The 24,550-nt window shown below is 33.5% G+C and overlaps 1 protein-coding gene across 1 annotated transcript in view; it reads right to left on the bottom strand.

The window, feature by feature from the left end:
- The window catches only part of LOC106459326 (RNA-binding protein 24-A-like), a 107,092-nt gene that overhangs the window by 53,990 nt on the left and 28,552 nt on the right, over positions 1–24,550 (bottom strand). The window contains exon 3 of the mRNA XM_022386106.1: positions 13,743–13,797. Coding sequence (XP_022241814.1) covers positions 13,743–13,797 — 55 coding nt within the window. The remainder of the gene's footprint in view (positions 1–13,742; positions 13,798–24,550) is intronic.

Genomic DNA, 24,550 nt, shown 5'->3' with positions numbered 1-24,550 from the left:
TTAATTCACTTTGAAATTTACTAATGTTTTCCATCTGTACTTCTTGCCACTGTTGTTGACTTTCCTGTAGTCCTTTAATGTATTTAATTCACTTTGAAATTTACTAATGTTTTCCATCTGTACTTCTTGCCACTGTTGTTGACTTTCCTGTAGTCCTTTAATGTATTTAATTCACTTTGAAATTTACTAATGTTTTCCATTTGTACTTCTTGCCCTGTTGTTGACTTTCCTATAGTTGCTGCTGACTTTCCCGCAACTGTTGGAGACTTTCTTCCTGTTTCCTTTCTTGTTCCAGTTGCCACTGCTGTAGTGTCTCTTCTTGTTTATTTTCTTTCTCCTCCAACCACTGCTTTAGCCTCTATTCTTGTTTCTTATCTCGTTCTTCTTGTTTCTTTTCTTTTTCCTCCAACAATTGCTGTAATCTCTCTTGTTTATTTTGCTGTTCGAGCTGCCACTGTTGCAAGTTTTCTTGCCCCTGCTGTTGTCTCTCTTCTTGTTTCTTTTCTCGTTTTTCTTGTTTCTTTCCTTTCTCCTCCAACCACTGCTGTAGATTCTTTTCTTGTTTATTTTCTCGTTCTTCTTGTTTCTTTTCTTTCTCCTCCAACCACTGCTGTATACTCCTTTATTGTTTATTTTCTCGTTCTTCTTGTTTCTTTTCTTTCTCCTCCAACCACTGCTGTATACTCCTTTATTGTTTATTTTCTCGTTCTTCTTGTTTCTTTTGCTGTTCTTGTATTGCTGCCATCAAATCTGCTAAGTCGTAGTTTGATTTGCTACTTCTCGTTTCCATCTTTTTTTTCTGTCCCACCCTCTGACACCAATTTGTTACGTATCTGCTTGATTGTTAATTTCTGGTATAATTCTTTCCAAGGAAATTCAGCGATACAAGTTCTTTCTTGATTAAACCAGTTTATTCTTTCTCGATACACACACATTTAGTAATACACAGAATTTCCAGTCACTTTAAACTTAACAACCTTTATAACACACGCTATAAATCACAGTGATTCACATACTTTGCTTATGGTGCCTACTGTTCTCTTGACTCAATTATCTATCCCTTCAGTCTATCTGCATATCTCTCTGCAATCACGCTGGTTCTTCTCGCCAGGCTTATATACTAAAAAAGAGGGCGTCTAGCAAACACTCGGACATTCGCGGAGTTCCCCGATAATTCTAGAAACTCCAGCGCGCATTCTCCCAGCGTCACGCGACTTCCGCTGTCGTAACAATACTTTATCGCTTAAGACAGTTTTTGTTATTTATGAACAAAGTAACATACAATTCCGATTATAGACATTAAAATGCACTAGGAGCAGGCAGACACACACACACATACATATAGATTTTTTGGCATCTAAGTCTACAACAACAAGCGTCGCTCATAAACCACTGACAAATAAAACATGGTCAATGTGAAAAAGTAAAATAGTCCATAATAAGACATTTGTGAAAGTATGACTCGTAGAGCGTTGGGGATACATTGTGTCAGAACCACTATGCGCAAGCCTGATTGCGAAACAGAATAATAATAATGAGACAAAAACATAGGAGCTAAACCCACAGTAGTCGGATCGAAAAATTAGCATTTCCAGTCTGTAGCTAGTTATTATAGTGAAATAGACAATCAAAGAAAATAACGAACCAACTGGTGGTGTTAACTAAAACTATTCTCCTGAAATTGTAATTTTATCTCCTATAATAATCACATACTTGTATTAAAAGCGATATGAAGCCTAAGAGGACTGGGCAAAAATTACTACTATCAGAAAACTAAAAGAAGGAATTCAATTTAAGTATAAAAATAGTGGCATCATATCTCCTCCTTATAAGGCCACAGACTTACCTCTGAGCCACCGCGGACGAATTTGTAATAATCTTGAACTTAATTGATTTTTTTTTTACTTTGGGATTAGCTTGAATTTCGCAAAAAGCTACGCGAGGGCTATCTGCTGTACCCATCTCTAATTTAGCAGTGATATTTTAGAGGGAAGGCAGCTAGTCATCAATACACACCGCCAACTCTCGGGTTACTCTTTTCCCGATGAACAGTGATATTAATCGTCACACTACAACCCTCCTAAAATTGAAAGGGCGAGTTCATAAGGCGACTGAGGCTCGAACACGCAATCCGCCGATTGCGAGTTGAGCGCCCTAACCACTAGGCCATGCCACGACTCTTTTCCTTTGGGAATTATATGTAAGTACTGTAGTTCTTATCTTACATGTTGGGCTGCTTTCCAATAAACGTGTTCTTCGATGTATCTTGTATTGTAGCGTATATTCAAATAAACCTGTAATTCGATGATATTTTTGTATTGTATAATAGTATATTTTCAAATAAATCTATACTTCAATGAAATACACGTATTGTTCGATAGTTTATTTTCAAATAATTTACGCATCACAGGGACTGATTTTTGATAATCTTTCTTTATGAGGAAATATTTGCATTGTATGATAGGCCATTTTATTATACACTTGTTCGTTGGGAAAACACTTGCATGAAGCGGCAAACTATACTTTTATTACCATACATGAGCCTTTAGAGATACTTAATATTATGAAAAAGTATATTTTCTTATAAATTTGTTTGTTTCTTGAACTTCGTGCATAACTATTAGCCATCCCTTAATTAGAAATTATATGATAGAGGGAAGGCAACTATTCGACACCGCCAACTCTTAAACTATTCTTTAGCAATGAAAAGTGGGATTGACCACTACATTATAACGCCACCAAGGCTGAAAGGGCAAACATATTTGGTGATAAAATTGGAAACAACAACCCGCAGGTTGCGAGCTGACACTAAACACTAAGCCTTGTCAGGCCGTTCTTATTAATCATAAAATGTTTTGCAATGAAGACTAATTTCTAACAACTCCGCATTTCGAAGAAATATTTTGCCAGAAAAATATAATTAAAGTCAGGAATACAATCAAACAGTAGGTTCAGCAGAACAATATACATTATTTAGGGATATTTTATATAATTAAAATCATGCATACCAGCAACCAGTAAACTCAGCTCATCAATATACATTCCTAAATGGGTATTTTTATATAATTAAAGTCATGTATACCAGCAAGAAATATGTTCAACACATCAATATACATTATGGATATTTTTATATAATTATAGTCAGGCATACCAGCAAAAAGTAAGTTCAATACATCAATATACAGTCAGGAATACCAGCAACCAGTAAACTTAGCTCATCAATATACATTCTTTATCGATATTTTTCATATAAAGTCAGACATTCAGCACGTTCAGTACATAAATATACATTACTTATGGATATTTGTGTAAGCTACAGAGAGTTCGTATTTTACTTTTCTAACTAATGAAGGACTAAGATTTATATAAGTCTAAAAACAGTTGTAATAATAGTAGGTGTTTACGAAATATTTTGAGTAGAAAAATGACTAAAAGGCAGACGTTCCAGTTGCTTGGATTGGCGCGGCATGGCCAGGTGGTTAGTGCGCTCGACTCGCAATTTGAAGGTCGCGGGTTCGAATCCCCGTCGTATCAAACATTCTCGCCCTTTCAGCCGTGGAGGCGTTATAATGTGACGGTGGGTGGTGATGACTAGCTGCCTCCCCTCTAGTCTTACACTGCTAAATTAGGGATGGCTAGCGCAGATAGCCCTCGTGTAGCTTTGCGCGAAATTCAAAACAAATATCGAATTGTTTGGATTATTTTGTATTTGACATGTGGCAGGCGCAACAAAATAATTAATTTTCATAATCTGTTACAAAGTTATTGTTGCATGTTGTACATTCCCATCATAAGCCCCATTGTTTTGTATATTATTAATCCATGTCATATTTTTAAGTACACTTTCACCAAATGCCACCCAATCATATTCATTATTAGCTCATGACACATTGTGACTTGTGTTTTTATCACGTTTATTGTTGGGTTTACTATTAACACAAGCGACATTCTGACATGAACTACTCGTATCATGACAGTATGCTGTATTTAAATTCAAACATTTTTTCGTTCATTTCTATCGCTTACCACTTTGTGGTGAACATTACTAACTCACGCAGTGTTTCAAAAATTGTATGTTATTCATCACTGCTCTTTATACATCTATTACATGTTTGTTAATTATAATATTATTACAACCCCTACTCATTCTCAAACATCTTAAAATCACATTAGACATTGTTAAGAACATTAGTATTATTACATATTCTTACTGCACTGTTTTGAACAAATTTAGAGGTTGTTCTTTTATTGTACTTTTTACCAAGTTTAAACAGATTTCAAAGTTTGATCCTGAACAGTAATTCTCGTGTTTTTCAGTCATCACTATCTTAATTAGCTTAAAAGTTTGATCTCGATCAATACTATTAGTAATGCTCTGATCAATATTCTAATTAATGCTAACGTTCGTTCCTGAATAGTAGTTAGTAGTTTTGATGGTATTATAATTATCGCTATCTTAAATGTTTCTAAATCTCGTTTTTAACATAACTATTGGTGTTGTTCTAGTCTGATTGATTTTGGTGATGATATAGTCATCGCTTTCAAAGTTCGATTTTGATTAATCACACCTGTAATGTTCTAATGAGTGTTCAAAATAATTTAACGTTTGACTTGGAAAAGTAATTGTAGTGTTGTGGCATCACTCTTAATTTCGATCGTAGTGAGGAGTAGGCAGAAATTCTGTATAGTATTTTGATTAGTGATCTAGACAGTTCTAAATGTCCATTTCAATCAGCAGTTTAATTACTAAATATTTTTCTTTTAAATGTAGAAAACAAAGCTAAATGGAGCAGAAATTGTTTACTTTTCCGTTATATATGTAATTGTAGAATCGAAATGCATTTCCTTACCTCAGAACGACCTTGCTTAGTAAGGTAAATATTTGTAAGAGTTAAAATGATTTTGTTCTTTTTATGTAGTAATTTTCTATCATCGTAGATCTGTGGGCATTCGGAAAGGTAGTCTACTTGTTCTTTCAACGTAAAGTAAACTTTATCATCAGTAATATCTTAGATACGTGTTTTAGTATTTGTTAATTAAAATAATTGATGTTTGTTCTAGACAAGAACTTTTTTAGCAGGGGGCATAACATAAATCACTAAACAAACAATTTGTAATGTTACAACCTGATAGCGACCGTCACAAGTAGGTACCATCACTGGTTCATATTGTTTAGCTAATTTCTGTAAAGTAAACACATGCCGTGCATGTTTAATATTATTCCAGGATTCTCCTGTATCAGGAATTTGAGACAATTAATGTTCATCGTTTTGAGTCGCTGCATAGCGGCTCAAAGAATGGCTCCGAGTTTTTTTTTGTTTTTTTTTTCACGTGCAAACTTTTAGCTTATAGCTCCGTCATCTCTTGACCGATTTGAGAACTAATTACAGTTTTTGAACTCAGGAGATCAAACTCTCTCGATTGATGCATTTGACCACGCCCAAGGTCTCAAAGATTACTTTACTCTAATCCTGCCTGAAAAAACTTTAATTTGAGGGTAAGTTGGTAGAGATCCTGATGAGTAATAAAATCGAATCAGGTATACGCGTGCTCCACGCTTGGTATTGCTGGTGCACAAAAATATAGCTAATAAAAAGGACAAATAAAGGTTTTATAGATTAGTTTATTTGTTTGTTTTACTCTAATCCTGCCGCGGCTATTGAGGACTCCCTCTTGTTTATAACTAGAACGCATGCAGGTCTTGTTCTGTCTATCTACCGATAATCAAAAAATACTTTCAGTTACGTACATTCTTTCTCATGCCATCACAAAACTTTAAACCATCCATTGCTACCTCTACGTTTCTAGGAACCTATAGAATATGCCATCCTTCGAAATTTAATCAAGAAATTAAACTGGTATGTCCGTTTGGAAGAATGTACAATATCCTATTCAGTTAATCGGGAACGGTCATTTAAAAGCTATAAGATTTTTTTGAAAACATAATCAACAAATGAGAACAAATGAAAACAAGAAGCAACTACTCTACTTTCAATACAGCAGATAGATTCCTAAAACAAAATGGTTTTCTTGTCACTTATAAGCATTCCATTATTAAAAATAACCTAATTTCAAATAAAACCATTCAAGAAGACAAAGTACAGGGTATCTATATTATTCCATGCCAGTCATGTGAAAACTTTTAGGTTGGTGAAACAGGATAAAATCTAAAATCAATAATAACAGAACACAAGATAGACATTAAAAACGAAAATACAAATAATACAATATTTTTCCATACAAGATACTTTGACCACCTACGAACTGGACAACAGCCAAAATTATAGATACGTAAAACCAATATTGCATAAAACGAAGAATTGTTGAAATTTGTATCATTAAAAGTGTACTGAAGTTGGTCATAGCTGAAGGTCCGATATGGAATTTCACAATCAGGAGTTAACTAATCTCTGAAGACAAGTTTCTGCTCAGAAGACTCGCTAGGGTTGGAGAGAACAGATGAAAGTGTCGAAACTAGTTTCCTACTCCTTATAAATACTAAACCCCCAGTGACACAGAGGTATGTTTGCGACTTACATTGCTAGAAACCGGGTTTCGATACCCGTGGTGGGCAGAGCACAGCCCATTGTGATGCTTTGTGCTTAACTTCAAACAAACGAAAACCTTATACTATTATTTTGTTCCAAAAGTATAATATCGTATACTTGTTTCTAAAAAAATCATATAGGTTCTAGAACAACAAATAACCTTGAAAACCACAGATAAAGTATGAGCGAGTGGAACTTGCTAACAAGCTATGGTCATATGTTACTAATGAATCTATCAAGCACTCACGAGTCACAAGACTATAAGAGTATTATTTTATATCATCTCAGTGCAGTTGATGAAGAGAAAAATACTGATAGTACTTACCTGGCTATACAAGATGAGTTAAATAAGAAACTCTAGTGGTCGGCCAAGATGCCTATGATCACCTCCTGTTTGCTATGGCTAGGATTAACTGCCGGACCAGCAGTTAGTAAAATCACTGATTGTAGGATAAAAAACTTAAAGGAAAGGACATTCCTCGCTTTTCGAGCTATCACGTGGTATTTCGTGATGAAAGGTATGAACTACATCTTGTGAAAACCACTCGATTATTACAAAGCAGGCTTTTATTCAAAGATATCTATATGACATCAGGTGATAAATGCTCAATTACCACAGAGTTAATTCGGCTGGTGTTAGTAAATCTAGTGCTTACCATATAATCGGCTTGTATGACGAAGGAGGATTGTTAGAAGTTCGAAAACTCAGTTTAAAGGGTGTTCTGATCCTTACTTTCTGAGCTATCTAGAATTTTTCTGAGGTCAAATGTCGTTTAATTTCTCACAAAAATCACTCATCCTGTTTAGCTGAGTGCTGAAGCTCTATGGAGTAGACTCTGCCCAGTATACTTAAGTGTTTATAAATCCTCATATGCAGTAAGGAAGTTGTGTTCTTTTTTCAGAATATAATTTAAATCAAGCTGTTATGAATCTGAGTGGAATGTTTTTAGTTTCGCTGGACTTCCTTGTATTTATTCTTCTGTGAAGCCAACTACAGTAAGTGGACTGAATGACAATAGAATATCTTGCTAGCTAGGTACTAATGTTGGAGCATGTCTAGGAAAGTAAACGTTTTTTTTTTCCCGCCGCAGATTATTCTATGTAATGTAGGTTGGGCTGAGTGTGTGTATGTGTAATTGGGAGTTATGGCACGAATATCAGTCTAGACGAAAATAATCGTAACTGAAATATCTTGATTGGCTGAATTTTGCTGGTGATTACTTATTTTGTGACGCTGAGAAAATTTGTTGAGCCTAACGAATCTTAAATGGGGTTATGGCTCCATAGATATCGATCGAAACATAGTGGAAGTGGCCAGTGTAGGTTACTATTGTCATGGCATACGATCTGGAAGGAGTCTGTCTACAGCTATTAGTATGTTTGACGACGTGTAATGTTGAGATATATGTATATACGAAGTATAAGTGTGTGGTGTTAGACATGTGTATGAATATTACACAAAGACATTCATGAGTGTTCTATAACATTAGTTCTGAGAACATATCTTTCAAGCCACATATGAAGGAAAACAACGGGTTTGATCCGGATGTTAAGATTTTGAGATATGAAGCTAACAGTGGTTACTGGCCTGGACAGCATTATTTTAAGATACAATACACCTAATATATTCACTAATTGTTGTGACAAAATACTTCAGTTTTGATATGGAACTATTCCACGCGTAGAGGATTTTCGTGAAAGAGATAATAGGACAAGGTAGGATCATACTCCACTTGGAAGAAAATATATCTTGACCTGAAGTTTTCACTAGCAGCAGTGAGTAGTAATTCAATTGGATCGAACTGAAGAATTTGTGAATTGGCGACATTATCTGTAAACAGTTTGATTCACAAACAACAACTTGTATTATAACAAATATAAATTTGTCGCAACCAATATTTATTTGTTTATGACTGTATATTTTCTATCATGCACGTTTTACTGTATATTTTCTTAGCATTGTTTCACTACAAGGTACAGTTGAAATACATAAAAATTCAGAATTTGGGTGCAGCTGAAGGCAAGAAGTAACATCCAAGCGGAATCGCTCTGAAATTTTCTCTAATTGTTCTAAATTTTTGTATGAAAGAACTCTGATCTGATAGGAAATGTTGGTGTTAATGAGTTTTCATGGTCAGAAGACACCAAGTTTGGTACCCATACAGTGACTAGCCAATTTTGGTTTCTTGTATAGGAACCAGAGTCTACAGTCTCTTCCCTCATATCTTTCCTACTGGACCCGGGATTTGTTTACATTATAGCCAGATAGTAGTGAAAGGAATGTGGTTGGGATACATGGTAGCTGTGCACCCTTGCCATGACAATTACAACAGTGAAGGCCATACCTGAATGTAGTTCAAATACTAAACCTTATGAAGCTCGATGATTACCGTTCTGAATATTTATTTAAGAAATAGTATCACAAATTTCAAAAGCATTGATTTGAATTGCTGAAATGTTTTATTCTGCTCTGAATATATGTGTCCATTTTACAACGTAATGTACAGGATGCTCTACTTACCAATAAGTCGTGTTTAACATGTTAAAACAATGGCTTAAATTCTTAACCATGTCTTCACTATGGCTTCGTAAAATCTATACATTGGTTTTAATTGGGAGAAGTGGGGTAAGGAATCTCTTTGAAAATCGTAGCAGGTTTTGAATACAAAATCGTTACAAGTATTGATTACGAATGTTAAAAGCATACCTTTGAAACAGCCATGGTCATAAAGTTAATGACGGTAAATGGCGTGACTGTTTCAAAGGTGTATTTCTAACATTCGTAATCAATACTCGTAACGACTCAATTTTGAGACCCAAAATAAATAAACTTACTGGGTAATTTATAGCATCAAACAGTACTAACCAAGGCACACTCCGCTTTTCTTGTACTTAAACTTTTATTCTTCTTGCTGATAAAATTCTATATAATTGACACAGTTTTTCCTCTTGATTAGATGCTTATCATTACCAAAAGACTGACTTATAGAATGCAAGGGTTTTGATTCTTGTTACTTTTCAAAAATTGTTTCTGATATTTAACGAGACAATATCCTTTAACCCTCCTTTTGAGAAACGCTTCTTTGTAAGATCTCCTCATGTTTTCATGTTAAGAGGAAACTTTCTCGGCTGCTAATCAATGTATTTTGTCCAGTGAAAGTCTATTCTTATCTTTGAAGAAAGGTAACTTTTGTAAACTGAAAGAGAGTGATCCCAACTTTTCAACATATTTTGTTAATTTTCCAACTGGTTAGAGAGGATTGAATTATTAACTGAGTGGCTCTTACACTAACTATTATTTCTCCCACCTGTACTATTCATCAATATTGTGTTTATAGAATTAAAATTCACTATTTTCCTTAACTTTCTTTTATCTGTTTCATTCATGGGTGGATATTCTGTTCAAGAGTCTGGTCCAAATTTTTGTATATTAAGTGTTTTACAAGAAGTAGTTCCATGAAATGGCTGTTCATGTAACATTAAGGTTCATACTGTGTGTATTGCAGACTGAATACCAGTACGTGGAATATTTTTAATAATATAGAATAATCGAATAACAGAATAAAAAAAACACATTTCCTACATATGGAGTTATTCAAGGGAAAATTTGTTTTAAGTGTGTGATTTTTTTCTTTCACTTCTTTATGAGGACTATGACGTCTTCTGGAACTTCCTATTCGATAAGTCTTCTCAAAATACTAGTTACGATATCTCTTTGATAAGTAAAGACTAGCAAATATATATATATATATATGAGTGTATATTGGTGGATGTCTTCTTTATGGATTGTATATCTTGGGTATCTTTTATGACATTTGTTACCTAGCCGAAAGATTATTTATAATATTAAATATTTGTTCTGGTTGTGATACTTCAAAAAGCGTGGTAATATCATTCTGTTTTGTAATTATACATGTTGCTTTTATTCAAGTATTCTACGTTATGTTTTGTTCATAGTGGCGGTAAATAATTAACATTGTATTAGTAACGCTTATGCTTGTTATTTTTTTCTTATGTTTCTATTCCAGCTTCTTAAAATTTCTTTATGTTAATTGTTTTCAAAACAGCAGCTATTTTTCTGACCTAGTTATCTATCTTAAATAGAAATGACTTATTATACTAACTGGACGCAGTTTCGTGAACGATCAGACATTAGTTACACACTCTCCACATTCTGTTCGAGTAGAACTCAGTACTTAATGAGTATTGTTTCGTGGCCTACCACACCCCTTGTTCTCCTTTCATAAAGTTTTCGTTAGGTAATGCAACTATGCACCTAACAACGCAGACCCAAGAGTTGCAATACCATGTAACTCCTCTTTAATTTGCGTAAAATAATTTTTTCGTTATTGTGTAGTTATACCCTATAACTTATTAACTAGTGGGAATGTGGACTTTGGTTAGATGACAAGCTCAGAGAAAGCCTGCTAAAATGAATTAAGAACATAAGAACAGATCTACTACATCGGGAACACAAGTATTGATTCCCGAAACAGTACTTATCCAATGCTCTTTCACGTGCATTATTCTTCTGGTAGCTGTAGTCAATAAAACCTATTCAGTTTTGGGGTGAAATATATTTGTATACTCTTTGTACGAAATCTACAACACTCTTTATATGTATAAATGCTGAAAATGCGGAATAATATGACCTTTTATGTACAAATATCTTGAATAGTTAAACGAACGAAACATTGCCGATTTCGTATAAATAATATATCAGTTGAGATATGCTATAAGGCGCTGGTATTCCACCCTAGGTCTTATTTCCATCATAAAATAACTTAATCAAATATCACTCAGATATTTATAGCATAGTATATTTTATGTATATAGATACATAATCATCTGCAATAAATGGGAATTAAGTTATTTACTGCTTTATTTGCCAGTAATCTCAAGTCATGAAACACTGTTAACCTAAATGTTTCGATTATAGTCTGTTAGATCACAAGGCGTAGATGTTTAGTGATTATGATGACTTATTTGATGCTCTCCATATTTTATCGGAATTTTACTGTTTAGAGAGTGTCTTAATTCGTCTCCAAATTAATATTGGACCTTAATGAATGTAAGAATAACTAAGAATAACTTTTTCTGGTAGTAAATTAGATTATAACGTAAACCTTGAGATCACTCACTATACCTGAAAACGTACTTAGTATTAAAGTACGGTCTAAATGTTTGTATCATGATCACTTACAGTACTCACAAACTTACCTGGTAAACTACTTAGTAGTACAGCATAGATACCTGAAAACGTACTTAGTAGTACGGTATAGAAAAGTGTAGTAGATACTAACATAATTATATTTACAATTTACTGAGTGTTAATTGTACTGTATAAGAGATGCCCCAGTTCCCGTACTGCCCGTGAAACTACTTCATTCTTTATCCACCAAGCTCAGTCAGATGGCTGAGATTACGTACTTCTATCCATACCGCAACTTATTTTGTAATAAGGACGGTGAGGTCGATCTTAGACCATATATCTTGGTAGTTTTTCTATAGAACCTTCAGTGCATGTGAACTTCATCTTCCACATATTAAATGCATAAAATTCCATTGCAGGTGCATCAGGAGGTTAGACAGGGGAAACTGCGATTTCTGTTCTTCAGCCATTCTCTTCATTGAAACAGCTATTGATTTCTAGATGTGTCTGGAAGCTTGTGGTCCTCCTTCAGTTTCAAATCATTGATTTCTAGATGTGTCTTGGAAGCTTGTGGACCTCCTTCAGCTTCAAACACTTGTTTATTATCTTGTTAACGGCACCAAAAGGCATGCCTAGCTTCATCATAGTGACTTTACAGCCAGAGGATTCTTTTCGTAACTAAAGCCTTTATTTTGTGAATGAGGGTTTGGCTTCGGAGCCTGCTACTGGTCTAAACGGTCTGCTGTATAATATTTCCACGTCTACGGAGAACGTTTAAGGCGCCTTTCCTCGAGATGTTGTGTCTTGTGGCTGTACGTTGGAAAGGGAAGTAACGGCAGAACAAAAAGAGAAATCGATGTGAACCGAATAAAGATGCATGACATTTCGCCCATGGTGACGCGACTGAGATCCCTGGTGATACGCCACTGCATTACCATGTGAAAATTGTTCTTATAAAGAGCATTTATTCCTCTGTACCTTTATGTAGTAGTTCAATAGAATTAAAATTGATATAGCCATAAAAAGGTAAACATCAAGATCAGTTACCTACACGAGATATATGTACCAATACAGATGTAACAACGAGAACAATCGAGCTGGTGGTACAGAAGAATAATAATACTAATTTCTAAAATCGCCTTCCTTATCTATCAGCTTATCTGGAAATACAGTTGGATAATGTGGTAAATACCTTATCGTTATATTTGTGTTGCATGATAAATATTATGGTATTTGTGACGGATTTACTATTATACATCTATTTTAATATCGATGTTTGTTGAAGTTAGATTTATATTTAGCAATGTACATAACTTGTACTGTTAAATCTGAATTGTGAAATTATCGCCTATTCATTAAAGTGTAGAAGATTCTCGAGCGTAAGAATCAACAATATATGTGTGTACGCAAACACTGGTGTATCGTTGATATTGTTGCGTAAGCTGAAGTTTCGAGAAACTCTCCTCACGCCTATAAATATAACCAACACGACGCACCAAAAGACGGTATATATTATTGTTGTGCTACAACAGAAGTTATAAGTGTGATTAACGCTTATTGATCGTGAACTTCAGATATTTGAACAGGAACGTTGACAGATTTCTAATATTACAAATCATTTAACTTCAACGGATTCACATCGGACATTAGTATTTTTAAGAACAATTTATACTACTCCATCAGTGGACAAATCGGTGTATGGCCGACAAAGATCGAAGAACACAGAGCTAGTTTGTAAAACTTTTGTACATAGATCCTTATTTGTAATAATCGTTATTGTGAATTGTGTTCTTGTTTGTATATTAAAATATATTTGTATTAAAATAAAACTGTGTGTATCAATCTTGTTGGCAAGTGTCATGAATTGAATATATATCGACATTTATTTAATTTCTAAATCTCAATTATCATTTAACTCAGTTTCAGGCTATTCGAAATTATAATACGTTACGTAATAAAATGGAAGCTCGTCCGGGATGAATTGTAATACGTAACATATTACAGTTGAGTAACATGATAAATACAATGAGAATATTTCTTACCTAAGTTGACCTGGCAGTACAGCAGGGTAGCTTGCCCTAACTGGCAAGGGAAATCCTAGGCACAAAGAAAAACATAATAATAAAATTGTCAGTAGAAAAAAATGATATGTTTTGTTATTCCAATTCTATAGCATATTTGAAATAAAAGTAATTGTTAATAATAGCCCTTTAAGAATAGTCTGAATAATATTTTTATTTAGAACACTTGAAGTGTTAAATTATAACAACATTTTCTGTAAGCAAACATTAAGTTGTGATTAGATTACTAAGCCTAAATAACAAGATAGAAAAGTGTGTATACATAGATCCACTTTAATCATGACTATATACTGTGTTCAATCAAGCTAATAACCAATACAAAACATACAATGCAATACATAACCACTTAAAAATCATATGCTCGAAGTTCTTGCATGTGATTCAAATTTTATATCCGACCGAAAATTTATCATCACTTTATAGTGGAGGGATTGAAGTGCGCGAGGCACAAATTTTATAATACAAATAAAGAAGCAGCAATTTTTCGTGATTCCTGGATCGAAAAAATTATTATAGGCAATATAACTTTCGGTAGATTAGGTAAGAGTTCATTTGAAAATAAGAACGAACGTTCAATACAGACAAGACTGTACTGAGTTGTTGAACGTTCAATACAGGCAAGACTGTACTGAGTTGTTGAACTTTCAATATAGACAAGACTGTACTGAGTTGTTGAACGTTCAATACAGGCAAGACTGTACTGAGTTGTTGAACGTTCAATACAGGCAAGACTGTACTGAGTTGTTGAACGTTCAATACAGACAAGACTGTACTGAGTTGTTGAACGTTCAATACAGATAAGACTTTACTGAGTTGTTGAACCTTCAATACAGATAAGACTGTACCGAGTTGTTATGACGAGAAAGAACGAACGTTCAATACAGATAAGGCTGTACTGAGTTGTTGAACGTTCAGTACAGATAAGACTGTACCGAGTTGTTATGACGAGAAAGAACGAACGTTCAATACAGATAAGACTATACTGAGATGTTATTACAGATAAGGCTATACTGAGTTGTTATGACAGATAAGGCTGTACTGAGTTGTTATGACAGATAAGGCTGTACTGAGTTGTTGAACGTTCAGTACAGATAAGACTGTACCGAGTTGTTATGACGAGAAAGAACGAACGTTCAATACAGATAAGACTATACTGAGATGTTATTACAGATAAGGCTATACTGAGTTGTTATGACAGATAAGGCTGTACTGAGTTGTTATGACAGATAAGGCTATACTGAGTTGTTATGACAGATAAAGCTATACTGAGTTGTTATGACAGATAAAGCTGTACTGAGTTGTTATGACAGATAAAGCTGTACTGAGTTGTTATGACAGATAAAGCTGTACTGAATTGTTATGAAAGATAAAGCTGTACTGAGTTGTTATGACAGATAAGGCTGTAATGAGTTGTTATTAGAGATAAGGCTACACTGAGTTGTTATGACAGATAAGGCTGTACTGAGTTGTTATTACAGATAAGGCTATACTGAGTTGTTATGACAGATAAAGCTGTACTGAGTTGTTATGACAGATAAAGCTGCACTGAGTTGTTATGACAGATAAGGCTGTACTGAGTTGTTATTACAGATAAGGCTGTACTGAGTTGTTATGACAGATAAGGCTGTACTGAGTTGTTATGACAGATAAAGCTGTACTGATTTGTTATGAAAGATAAAGCTGTACTGAGTTGTTATGACAGATAAGGCTGTACTGAGTTGTTATTAGAGATAAGGCTACACTGAGTTGTTATGACAGATAAGACTGTACTGAATTGTTATTACAGATAAGGCTATACTGAGTTGTTATGACAGATAAGGCTGTACTGAGTTGTTATTACAGATAAGGCTGTACTGTGTTGTTATGATAGATAAGGCTGTACTGAGTTGTTATGACAGATAAAGCTGTACTGATTTGTTATGAAAGATAAAGCTGTACTGAGTTGTTATGACAGATAAGGCTGTACTGAGTTGTTATAACAATAGAAATTTGGACACAATATCGCCTGTCTTTATCTAAGTCATACTGAAATGTCGATTGAAAGTTTATCTAATCATAAATGTATTTTTTACTAAATAAATCACTTGGAATTTTTTATTTCTACAGATATACATAGAGAAATGTCACCTGAGCCTTCTCCAGCGGCTCGAGAAGTTGAAGTCAAAGCATGTTACTGATGGAAACGACACATGATTAACAAGTTTAAATAGCATAACGAGTATAGAAAAACAAAGATAAGCACTTCGGTGGATTAAAAGAATGCAAACATATCACTAGACAAATAGACTAAACATATAAACAGATAAAATTCACCATTTCAATACACTAAATATTTAAAATGATACACTGCTCAATACAATAAATACTTAAAATGATACACTGCTCAATACACTAAATACTTAAAATGATACACTGCTCAATACACTAACTACTTAAAATGATACACTGCTCAATACACTAAATACTTAAAATGATACACTGCTCAATACTCTAAATACTTAAAATGATACACTGCTCAATACACTAACTACTTAAAATGATACACTGCTCAATACACTAAATACTTAAAATGATACACTGCTCAATACACTAAATACTTAAAATGATAAAAGTTCACTTACAGCTCGATAGTTTTGCATTTCGTAATTTCAGTTAAACGAGCACTATTTCAATATTTGGTATAACTAATCATGTTTAGTAATGTTATGTCTATTGAAGACGCACTATTTCAGTTTAATATTTGGTATAACTAATCATGTTTAGTAATGTTATGTCTAATGAAGACGCACTATTTCAATTTAATATTTGGTATAACTAATCATGTTTAGTAATCTTATGTCTATTGAAGACGCACTATTTCAATTTAATATTTGGTATAACTAATCATGTTTAGTAATGTTATGTTTATTGATCAAGTGGAAACGGATAGAAAGTTCATTATTGCTTAGATCACCAGGCAGCAACACAAAATGAACTAAGTTCTCATGAAAAAGTAGTGAAGTTATAAATATCCTAAACATGAACAAATTAACAAGTTTCCAGTCACGAAGAAATTTGTAGAAACACTTTAAGGATATGGACTTCGTGTTTGGCTTACCACGACGTATACACAAATAAGTTTTTTCGCACGCTTTAAATAATGAAGTATATTGAGAATACCTACTCGTAGATTTGGCGTGTAATATGTGTCATGTGATACGTCCATAAAATCGGATCGTGCTTTGAATATCTCTCTGATACACACACACTTGTAACCGCATGCACTGTTTCTCCAGTGCACAACTGTTTACATTGAGTCATTTAATCCTTCAAGAGTTGTTGTAACAAGCGCTCTGTTGCTATAAAATCGAAAATTTTCGCTTATTTTTGTGCTAAAAAGTTTAAAGGAAGTTGGTGAAGCTTACCCGGAAATCATTTAATGACATATCAAACATTCTTAATTTTGCTATATGATTTATACTTTATGAATACCTAGCGAAGGTTCCTGCGCCAGGAGATGCATTTTTTTCCGTTAGTTCCACGTGGTTGGCAGGACAGCTTGCGTGTGCGTAAATTGTCGGCACTTGGACAGTAGTAGCAAGAGCAACAATTGAAATGGTTATTAAACTTGTAAAAATGAGAATGTTAATAAAATAATATGTTTTACAATCGTTTTGGTTTAGAGTAAAGAACTCCTGAAAGTTTCATAGTATCAGAAATCGAGAAGTTGGAAAATTTTCGTCTCGGAGAAACAGGCGTACAGATACAAGATTTAAACAAGTAAACAAACTTTCAGTCCAGAAAAATATTACACTTTAATAAGCTTCAGTATTTCCTCTGGAAACTTTATTGTAAACATTAGTTATAGCGTAAAGTGCAGGAATTCCGAAACAATGAAATATTTTCTTTTACCCCAAACTATCACAGTGTCTAGTTGACTATGTAAGTACATTATCCAAACTTATAAGGAAAATTGAAAACTGTGATAAAAAATAGGGAGTTCTATCTATTAGTTGAACTTTTCAATGGCACTTTTAGCATGTTAGACAAGCCAAAAATAAATACACATGATTACATGTTATTTTGCCAGTGTATCCCACCTCTTTCAATACTCGAGCTTAAGCATTAAATATGCGTTATTCAATATATTATAGAATAATCTGAATTTCTAGTTTTATTGAAAATTCAGCTCGTCTTCTAATCCAACGTTTCTCAACTTTTTCAATACCAGAGACCGACTCCCTGCCTCCATAAATTGTCTCCACTCAAAATAAGTAGCAAAATGCAAGTATAACGAAAAATCATTACGATTTTCGGATGGATATTCTGCTATTTTGTTATTGTTTGTTTGTTTTCGTAAAACCTCACAGATCAACAAAGTGGTTTTGACGTATTGGGTTCGGTTTGTAGTCTGGGGGCCGAATTTATTTGTTTTGAATTTCGCACAAAGCTACACAAGGGCTATCTGCGCTAGCCGTCTCTAATTTAATAGTGAAAGATTGGAGGGAAGGCAGCTAGTCATCACCACTCACTGCCAACTCTTGAGCTATTCTTTTATCAACAAATAGTGGGATGAATCGTCACATTATAGCACCCCCACGGCTGAAAGGGTGAGCATGTTTGGTGGGACGAGGATTCGAATCTGCGATTCTCAGATTGCGAGTCGAGCTCTCTAACCACCTGGCCACACAGGGCCTGGTGGCTGAGAAACACTGTTCTAATCAATCTGGAAAGTTTTCACGAATAATGCTTTAAGCAGTTCAGTATGGTAGTTTTAGATTAGTTTTGACTAGTTGATTGCAGTATTAGACTTATTTGAAGTGGCTTAACTTTGTAATATTCCTTTGAATAAATATCGATAGAATAATAATAAATATTCATGAAATGTAAATAGCTTTGTTTTGTAAAATTAATGTAATAAATATAGATGACCATTTGATTTAATGGGCTTAAACTAGCGGGCTTGGCATGGCCTGATGGTTAGGACGCTCGACTATTAGTATGCAGGTTTCGGGTTCGAATCCCCATCACACCGAATATGCGCGTCCTTTCAGCCGAGGGGGCGTTATAATGTGACGGTCAATCCCACTACTCGTTGGTAAAATAGTAGCCCAAGAGTTGGCGGTTTGTTGTATTGACTAGCTGCCTTCCCTATAATGCTAAATTACGGACGGCTGGCGTAGATAGTCCTCGTATAGCTTTGCACGAAACTCCAACCGAACCAAAACAAAAACAAATTATACTAGCGTTAACCAATTCAATGTTTAGTAGTTAGTGCTATTTAATGGGTTCATTCTGACTTAAACCGACGAAGCGTTTAGTAGTTAGTGCTAATCAGCATGTTCAGACTGACGAAAGTCAATTCCTTGTATAATATTAGTTTCAGACTAACCTAAACCGACTTACGGTAAGTTAGCATAGATCCGCATAATATTTGTGGTCATATTAATATCTTTATTGCAACAGTACTTCTTTAAATACAGGATTTCTAGAATAATGTAAAAGAATTCTAATCGAAGACACCGAAATCTGTAAGTCCATTTGTTTTAGGCCTAACATTAGATATGCCTTTATTAAGTACGGCCTATATTCGATAAAGAGATAGATTAACACAGTAACTTGTGTACGTTTTTTTTCTTTCGTTTAATTATGGTTAAACTTTACCGTACTTAATGCTATCAATAATTAAACTTATAATCTTATCCTACGACCTACCTTTCGACCTTTTTAAAAACTTTAAATAAGTTTTTAATATGTTGTTGTACAAAATGTCTACTCAAGTATATTTACATCCACCTTTGGTTAACATCTGTTGAAAAGAAGTGCGCGCGCATGAGCATTTAGAAGGTGCGCAAGCATTTTCAGGACAGGCAAAAATTGAGTATTATTATAATAGATATCTTGCTACTAATTAATAGTTTCAAGCTGATTATTACCAAATATTAATTGTCTAATACTTATTGATAAATAAAAGGTTTAGGTCTTGTTACTAGTTGATACGTTTATGTTGAGCCCAATCAATTTATTGTATATTCAGTTATGCTATTTAATAAGTTGAAACGGATGTAAACAGATTCAGTAAAGAGTTATTGGTACTAATTAATAGTTCAGGCTTACGTAAAAATATTCAGTAAAGAGTTATTGGAGCTATTTAATAGTTCAAGCTGAGGTAAAGCTATTTACTGTACAGTTGTTAATGCTAACCTGACGCAGCCAATTCAGCGTATACTTCTTGGTGTCATTGTGGGTTTCCCAATTCATCTAATTAGTAAAACTAGAATAAGAACCTGCCTCTCTAGCTATTGATGCTGATGACATTGATATGTTATTTAATGAACCTAAGTCAGAATAAAGTAATCCAATGTGTCCGTGTTTTGGTCCTATTTAAAATCTATAATGAGTATGATGGGATATTTTTTTAAGAAACATGTTTAGTAGACCTAAAATTCAACAATCAGATATCAACATTTCATATTACTTTCAGCAGGTTGCAAAAAAAAATAAAAACATTTTAGTGAAATCCCAGTAAGAAATTTTTATGTCACTGTAAACTGCGGTAGAATTCATGTTAACCTAAATAAAACAAACAAACAAAAAAAAACATTTAATACTTCTCTTTACTATGTGTGAGCATAGCTTCACTCAAAACATCTTATTCTGAGTCAAGAATAAAACATGACGTCATAAGTATTAAAAACTTTAAATATCTTACTTCCAGACGAAAATGAAGAGTGACGTCATGACATCATTAGTATCACATTAAGGCCAACAGCAGAATCTTTCTTTTATGCAAAGAAGGGATAGAAATATTTTAGAACATGGAAAGATAGGTTTACTTTGACTTTTTGAATTTTAATTCTTGCCAAAGCTACTGCATCTTTTCATGTTGTAGTCCATGTAGCGGAGTGTTTGGATTTTCTAGTGTTTTTTTTAACTTTCTCTAAACTATTATGTTTTTACCACATCTTAGGAGAACATACTCTCCTAACAGCATCATCTATTTTTACCTGGTTCATTTTGCTACTTTGTGTTCATAGAAGCTTAGTGTGTATTCCTGATAACTTTAAAGGAAAAAACGAAATTATCGTTCCATTAAACCAACGCGTCATTACAGTTGTTTGAATAAATAGTTGAGTTTTATTATAGTATATTAAATATATCATTAGTGATTTAGGAAATTCAAGATGTTGTTACATTCAATTACTCATTTGTTTTTGTGGGATAGTTTTCTTTATTTTTTTCTTTGGTTATTCTAGAATTTCAGAGAAATATCTGTTATTTTTGGTATACATATACTTCATTCAAAAGGCTGATATAACTTTAGTTATTTGTGATTTAAAAATCTAGCTCTTTCGGTAAAAATGCTGGAGTAATGTCTCTAGAAACATTAACCACAAATGCCGAGCGCAGGGAAAAAATAAAGTGACTTTACAAAAATTGACCATTATACTGAAAAACGTTGCATTTATGAAATAGAATTATGGACATTTCTAAGGTAGTTGGGGTTAATTTTTGATTGGTCTTCTGGCTCAGTAATGTTAACGTTATTGAAAAACAAATTAAGGATAATTTGTTCTAAAATAAGCGTTTTACTACAACAATAATGACGATAAAACATAATTCTTACTAATAATTTTCAAGTTAAACGCCAAGGATTACGGAGAGTTTAGAGGATACTCCTTACAAACTTTCAAATTCTCAATAAACTGAGAAATGTTTAAGTTGAATAACAACGACTAACGGTTATGATGTAAGTTACAGTTTGAACAACATTCCAATACTTGTTGCGCTGAGGACTGTTAAAGTTCGAGATTTAATTAGATGCCATAGAAATTTCAAACAAAAGCTTAACTGCTTCTTGGCTGAGTAATATGGAAGAAAAATAAATGTTACATTTTACACAAGGAATATGGAGATTACAGACCCATTTCTGTGTTTTAGAGAGAATTCAATCAAAGACTTAACTGGACGTGAGATGTGAAATGCTGAAGTTAAATACAAAGGAATAAGACAATTTAAGCAAAAATTACATCAAGGATATAAAATAATTGAAGTGATATTTCAATGAAACATTTTACTGGACAATGTAAATTGAATTACAATTCGTAGTCGTCTGGCTGAAGATAATTGAAATTACGAGTGAGACATTAAGAATAATGTAAATATTTTAGTAGATATTTCATTAGTCGTCGAACTACCAATAGCCCAATAGCTAAAGATTGTTCACGTAAAGGAAGCAATTCACGAGACGTCAAAATAAAAAAAAAAGTTCAATCTCACTAAAGAAAGTAAACCCACAATTATACTTTGCTTTGTTTTTTTTTGTTTGTTTACTTATTTAGTTATGGAAAGGAAAAAAGACAAAATATCTAAAACATTTTCTTTGTACATCATGGTTTGAGAAAACGAAAATGTGTTTAAAAAGTCATATTAATGTAATAATTTAAAGATTAAGTAAAGGTGAATTCAAAACTCTGAATCTACAGAAATGAAGCCACAAAGCCATGTCAGGTTTTAAGACGGAAAAAAATTTGAAGCATTGTTTATTTGAATAAGCTCATTATGTGTGTAAATTTGTTAATGTTTTTAATACGGATCTTCGATTTACTTTATAGACGAATATGAAATTACTGCGTCTTAAGTATAACTTTTTAAATAGTTTGTCAGTCTAACTATAACTTTCTCAGTATGTATTTAGAGTAAAGCTGACTTGCTGGAAGTTTCCTACTCAAATAGATGATAATCGTATGTTATAACGTACTTAACTTCAGAAACGCACGTGTTTTCACTCATGTCTTTCCCTTTTTATCCGTTAGGACAGAAGTAGTTTATTTAGCAGACCCTACACACACACATATATATATACCAAATTCCACTTCTTTCACAACCATCTGTCTGAAGGGATTCAACTTTAAACATCATAGCTTTTCGTTGTGTAGGGTCTTTCAGAAGACAACCATTAGCAAGAAGGAAAAAAAAAAAGAACACAGAGGGGGAAGCTGGAGTTTGAAGTGACAGAAATCGGATGAGGATAAAGGGAAAAAATGAACATTAAATATTAACTGCTAAAAATACAGTAAAAGATATGTGAAGGCATTTTGTTAATCACATTTGTATTGGTACTTCTCAATTATGTAGAAAAGGTCAAACAGACAGTTGCTTTGAGACCCTGGAGGGTGGAAGGGAACATTTTTGTTTTCATCGGCAGCTCTTGAAATATACAAGTTGAAACATAATTATATATAGAAAAGCTCTGTTCTGGTTACAAATGGAAGAATATTATCAAGTATGGACAGGATGAACAAGTGAGTTTACACATGCACACTAATAGTAAACAATAATGACAAAGCTGAATCAGGACACACATCGAAATGACGCCAATTTCTCACTCCTGAGAAGTGAGTTCATAAAAACTCTAAATCTAGTCAGTGTACTCTCCTTAAAACAAGGCTGATTTTTTCTAATATGAAGATATCACTCACGGCAAAGGTTAACTCAGTTTAATCTAATATAGATACTGTAATTTATGAATACTATAAACCTTTTTTGGAGAAAATATAGGAGTGATGTTTTCATTTCAAAACATAAGATATTAAAGAATTACTTACATTTTGGTAACGAAATACTTAGTTTTGTTTGGGCATTAAGAACATTCGTTAAAGTAAATTATTAATTGTTCTAGCGCCTGCACTTTCTTTAATAAGATGTAGAATCAATTTATTATGCTCAATCCCAGCAACTTGGAGAAGGTTTTTATTATACTTAGCACGTATGAGCTAACTGCTAGACTGAAATTCTTCAAACATAGACAGGATATAAATAACAAACATATAATAAGCTGACGTCAACTCGCAAGAGATGAACCTGACTATATGAATTCTGGCATTAGTGTGTGTATGTATGTGTGTGAACCTATATCCTTAGTTGTCGTTTTTTGTGTTTGTGTGTGTGATGACACAATTATATGTTTATATAAAGGATCAGATTACATTAGGCGAGATTATTTTTCAAACACAGTATTTGCCTTCTGTTGTTCATAGATGACGTAGAGTTTTGAAGAGTTTAACTTCATTTCAATCAGTAGTAGCACCTCTTTATGCAAATAAAAATATAAGTTTTCTTCTGGTGCTACAAACGTGAATATTAAATTTTAGATAAAACCTTTCGTAGATAACTAATAAGTTAAAAGCGATGGTTTAAATTTTCTACCTGTTCAATCTTTTAATACAGCCTGAACTTTTGGAAACCATAACTATTTTGATATCATGCAAAAAAATACATAGGTTAAAAGATTTCTTAAATTAACGAAGTGACAACTTTACAAATAAAGTACCCTTGAAAGTAACACCTAGATTAACAAATCTAGCCTGCCCAGATAAAACTTTATAGAATGTGACTTAAAGAGGTTGCACCGATTTTGTTTATGTATGCATATGCTACAGTTGTGCAGAAAATTAGCAGTGCGTGCTTTAAATATGAATACAGCTATGCCGTATTCTTCTTCCATGTTAAACGAACACATTCAGTACATTAGGCTAATCTACGAGAATCTGTCACGCAATGAAGGGTAAGTTCCTAACTAAACGTCTGCAGCTAACATTCAGAACGAGAAGAAGAATTAGGAATGTGGCGATTGGATCTTTTATAGAAACAAAAAATTAAATATTACCAATAGGTAGATAGATAGACACCCAGACAAAGCATAATTAAATATACATATAACTATATATGTATATATATATATATACTAAAGGAAAAAAACCATTATACATATATATATATATATATAT

This window comes from Limulus polyphemus, unplaced genomic scaffold (genome assembly GCF_000517525.1).
Source record: "Limulus polyphemus unplaced genomic scaffold, Limulus_polyphemus-2.1.2 Scaffold27, whole genome shotgun sequence".
NCBI classification, from domain to species: Eukaryota; Metazoa; Arthropoda; class Merostomata; order Xiphosura; family Limulidae; genus Limulus; species Limulus polyphemus.
The sequence above is the reverse complement of the archived record's forward strand: the minus strand, read 5'-3'. Positions and strand labels throughout refer to the sequence as shown.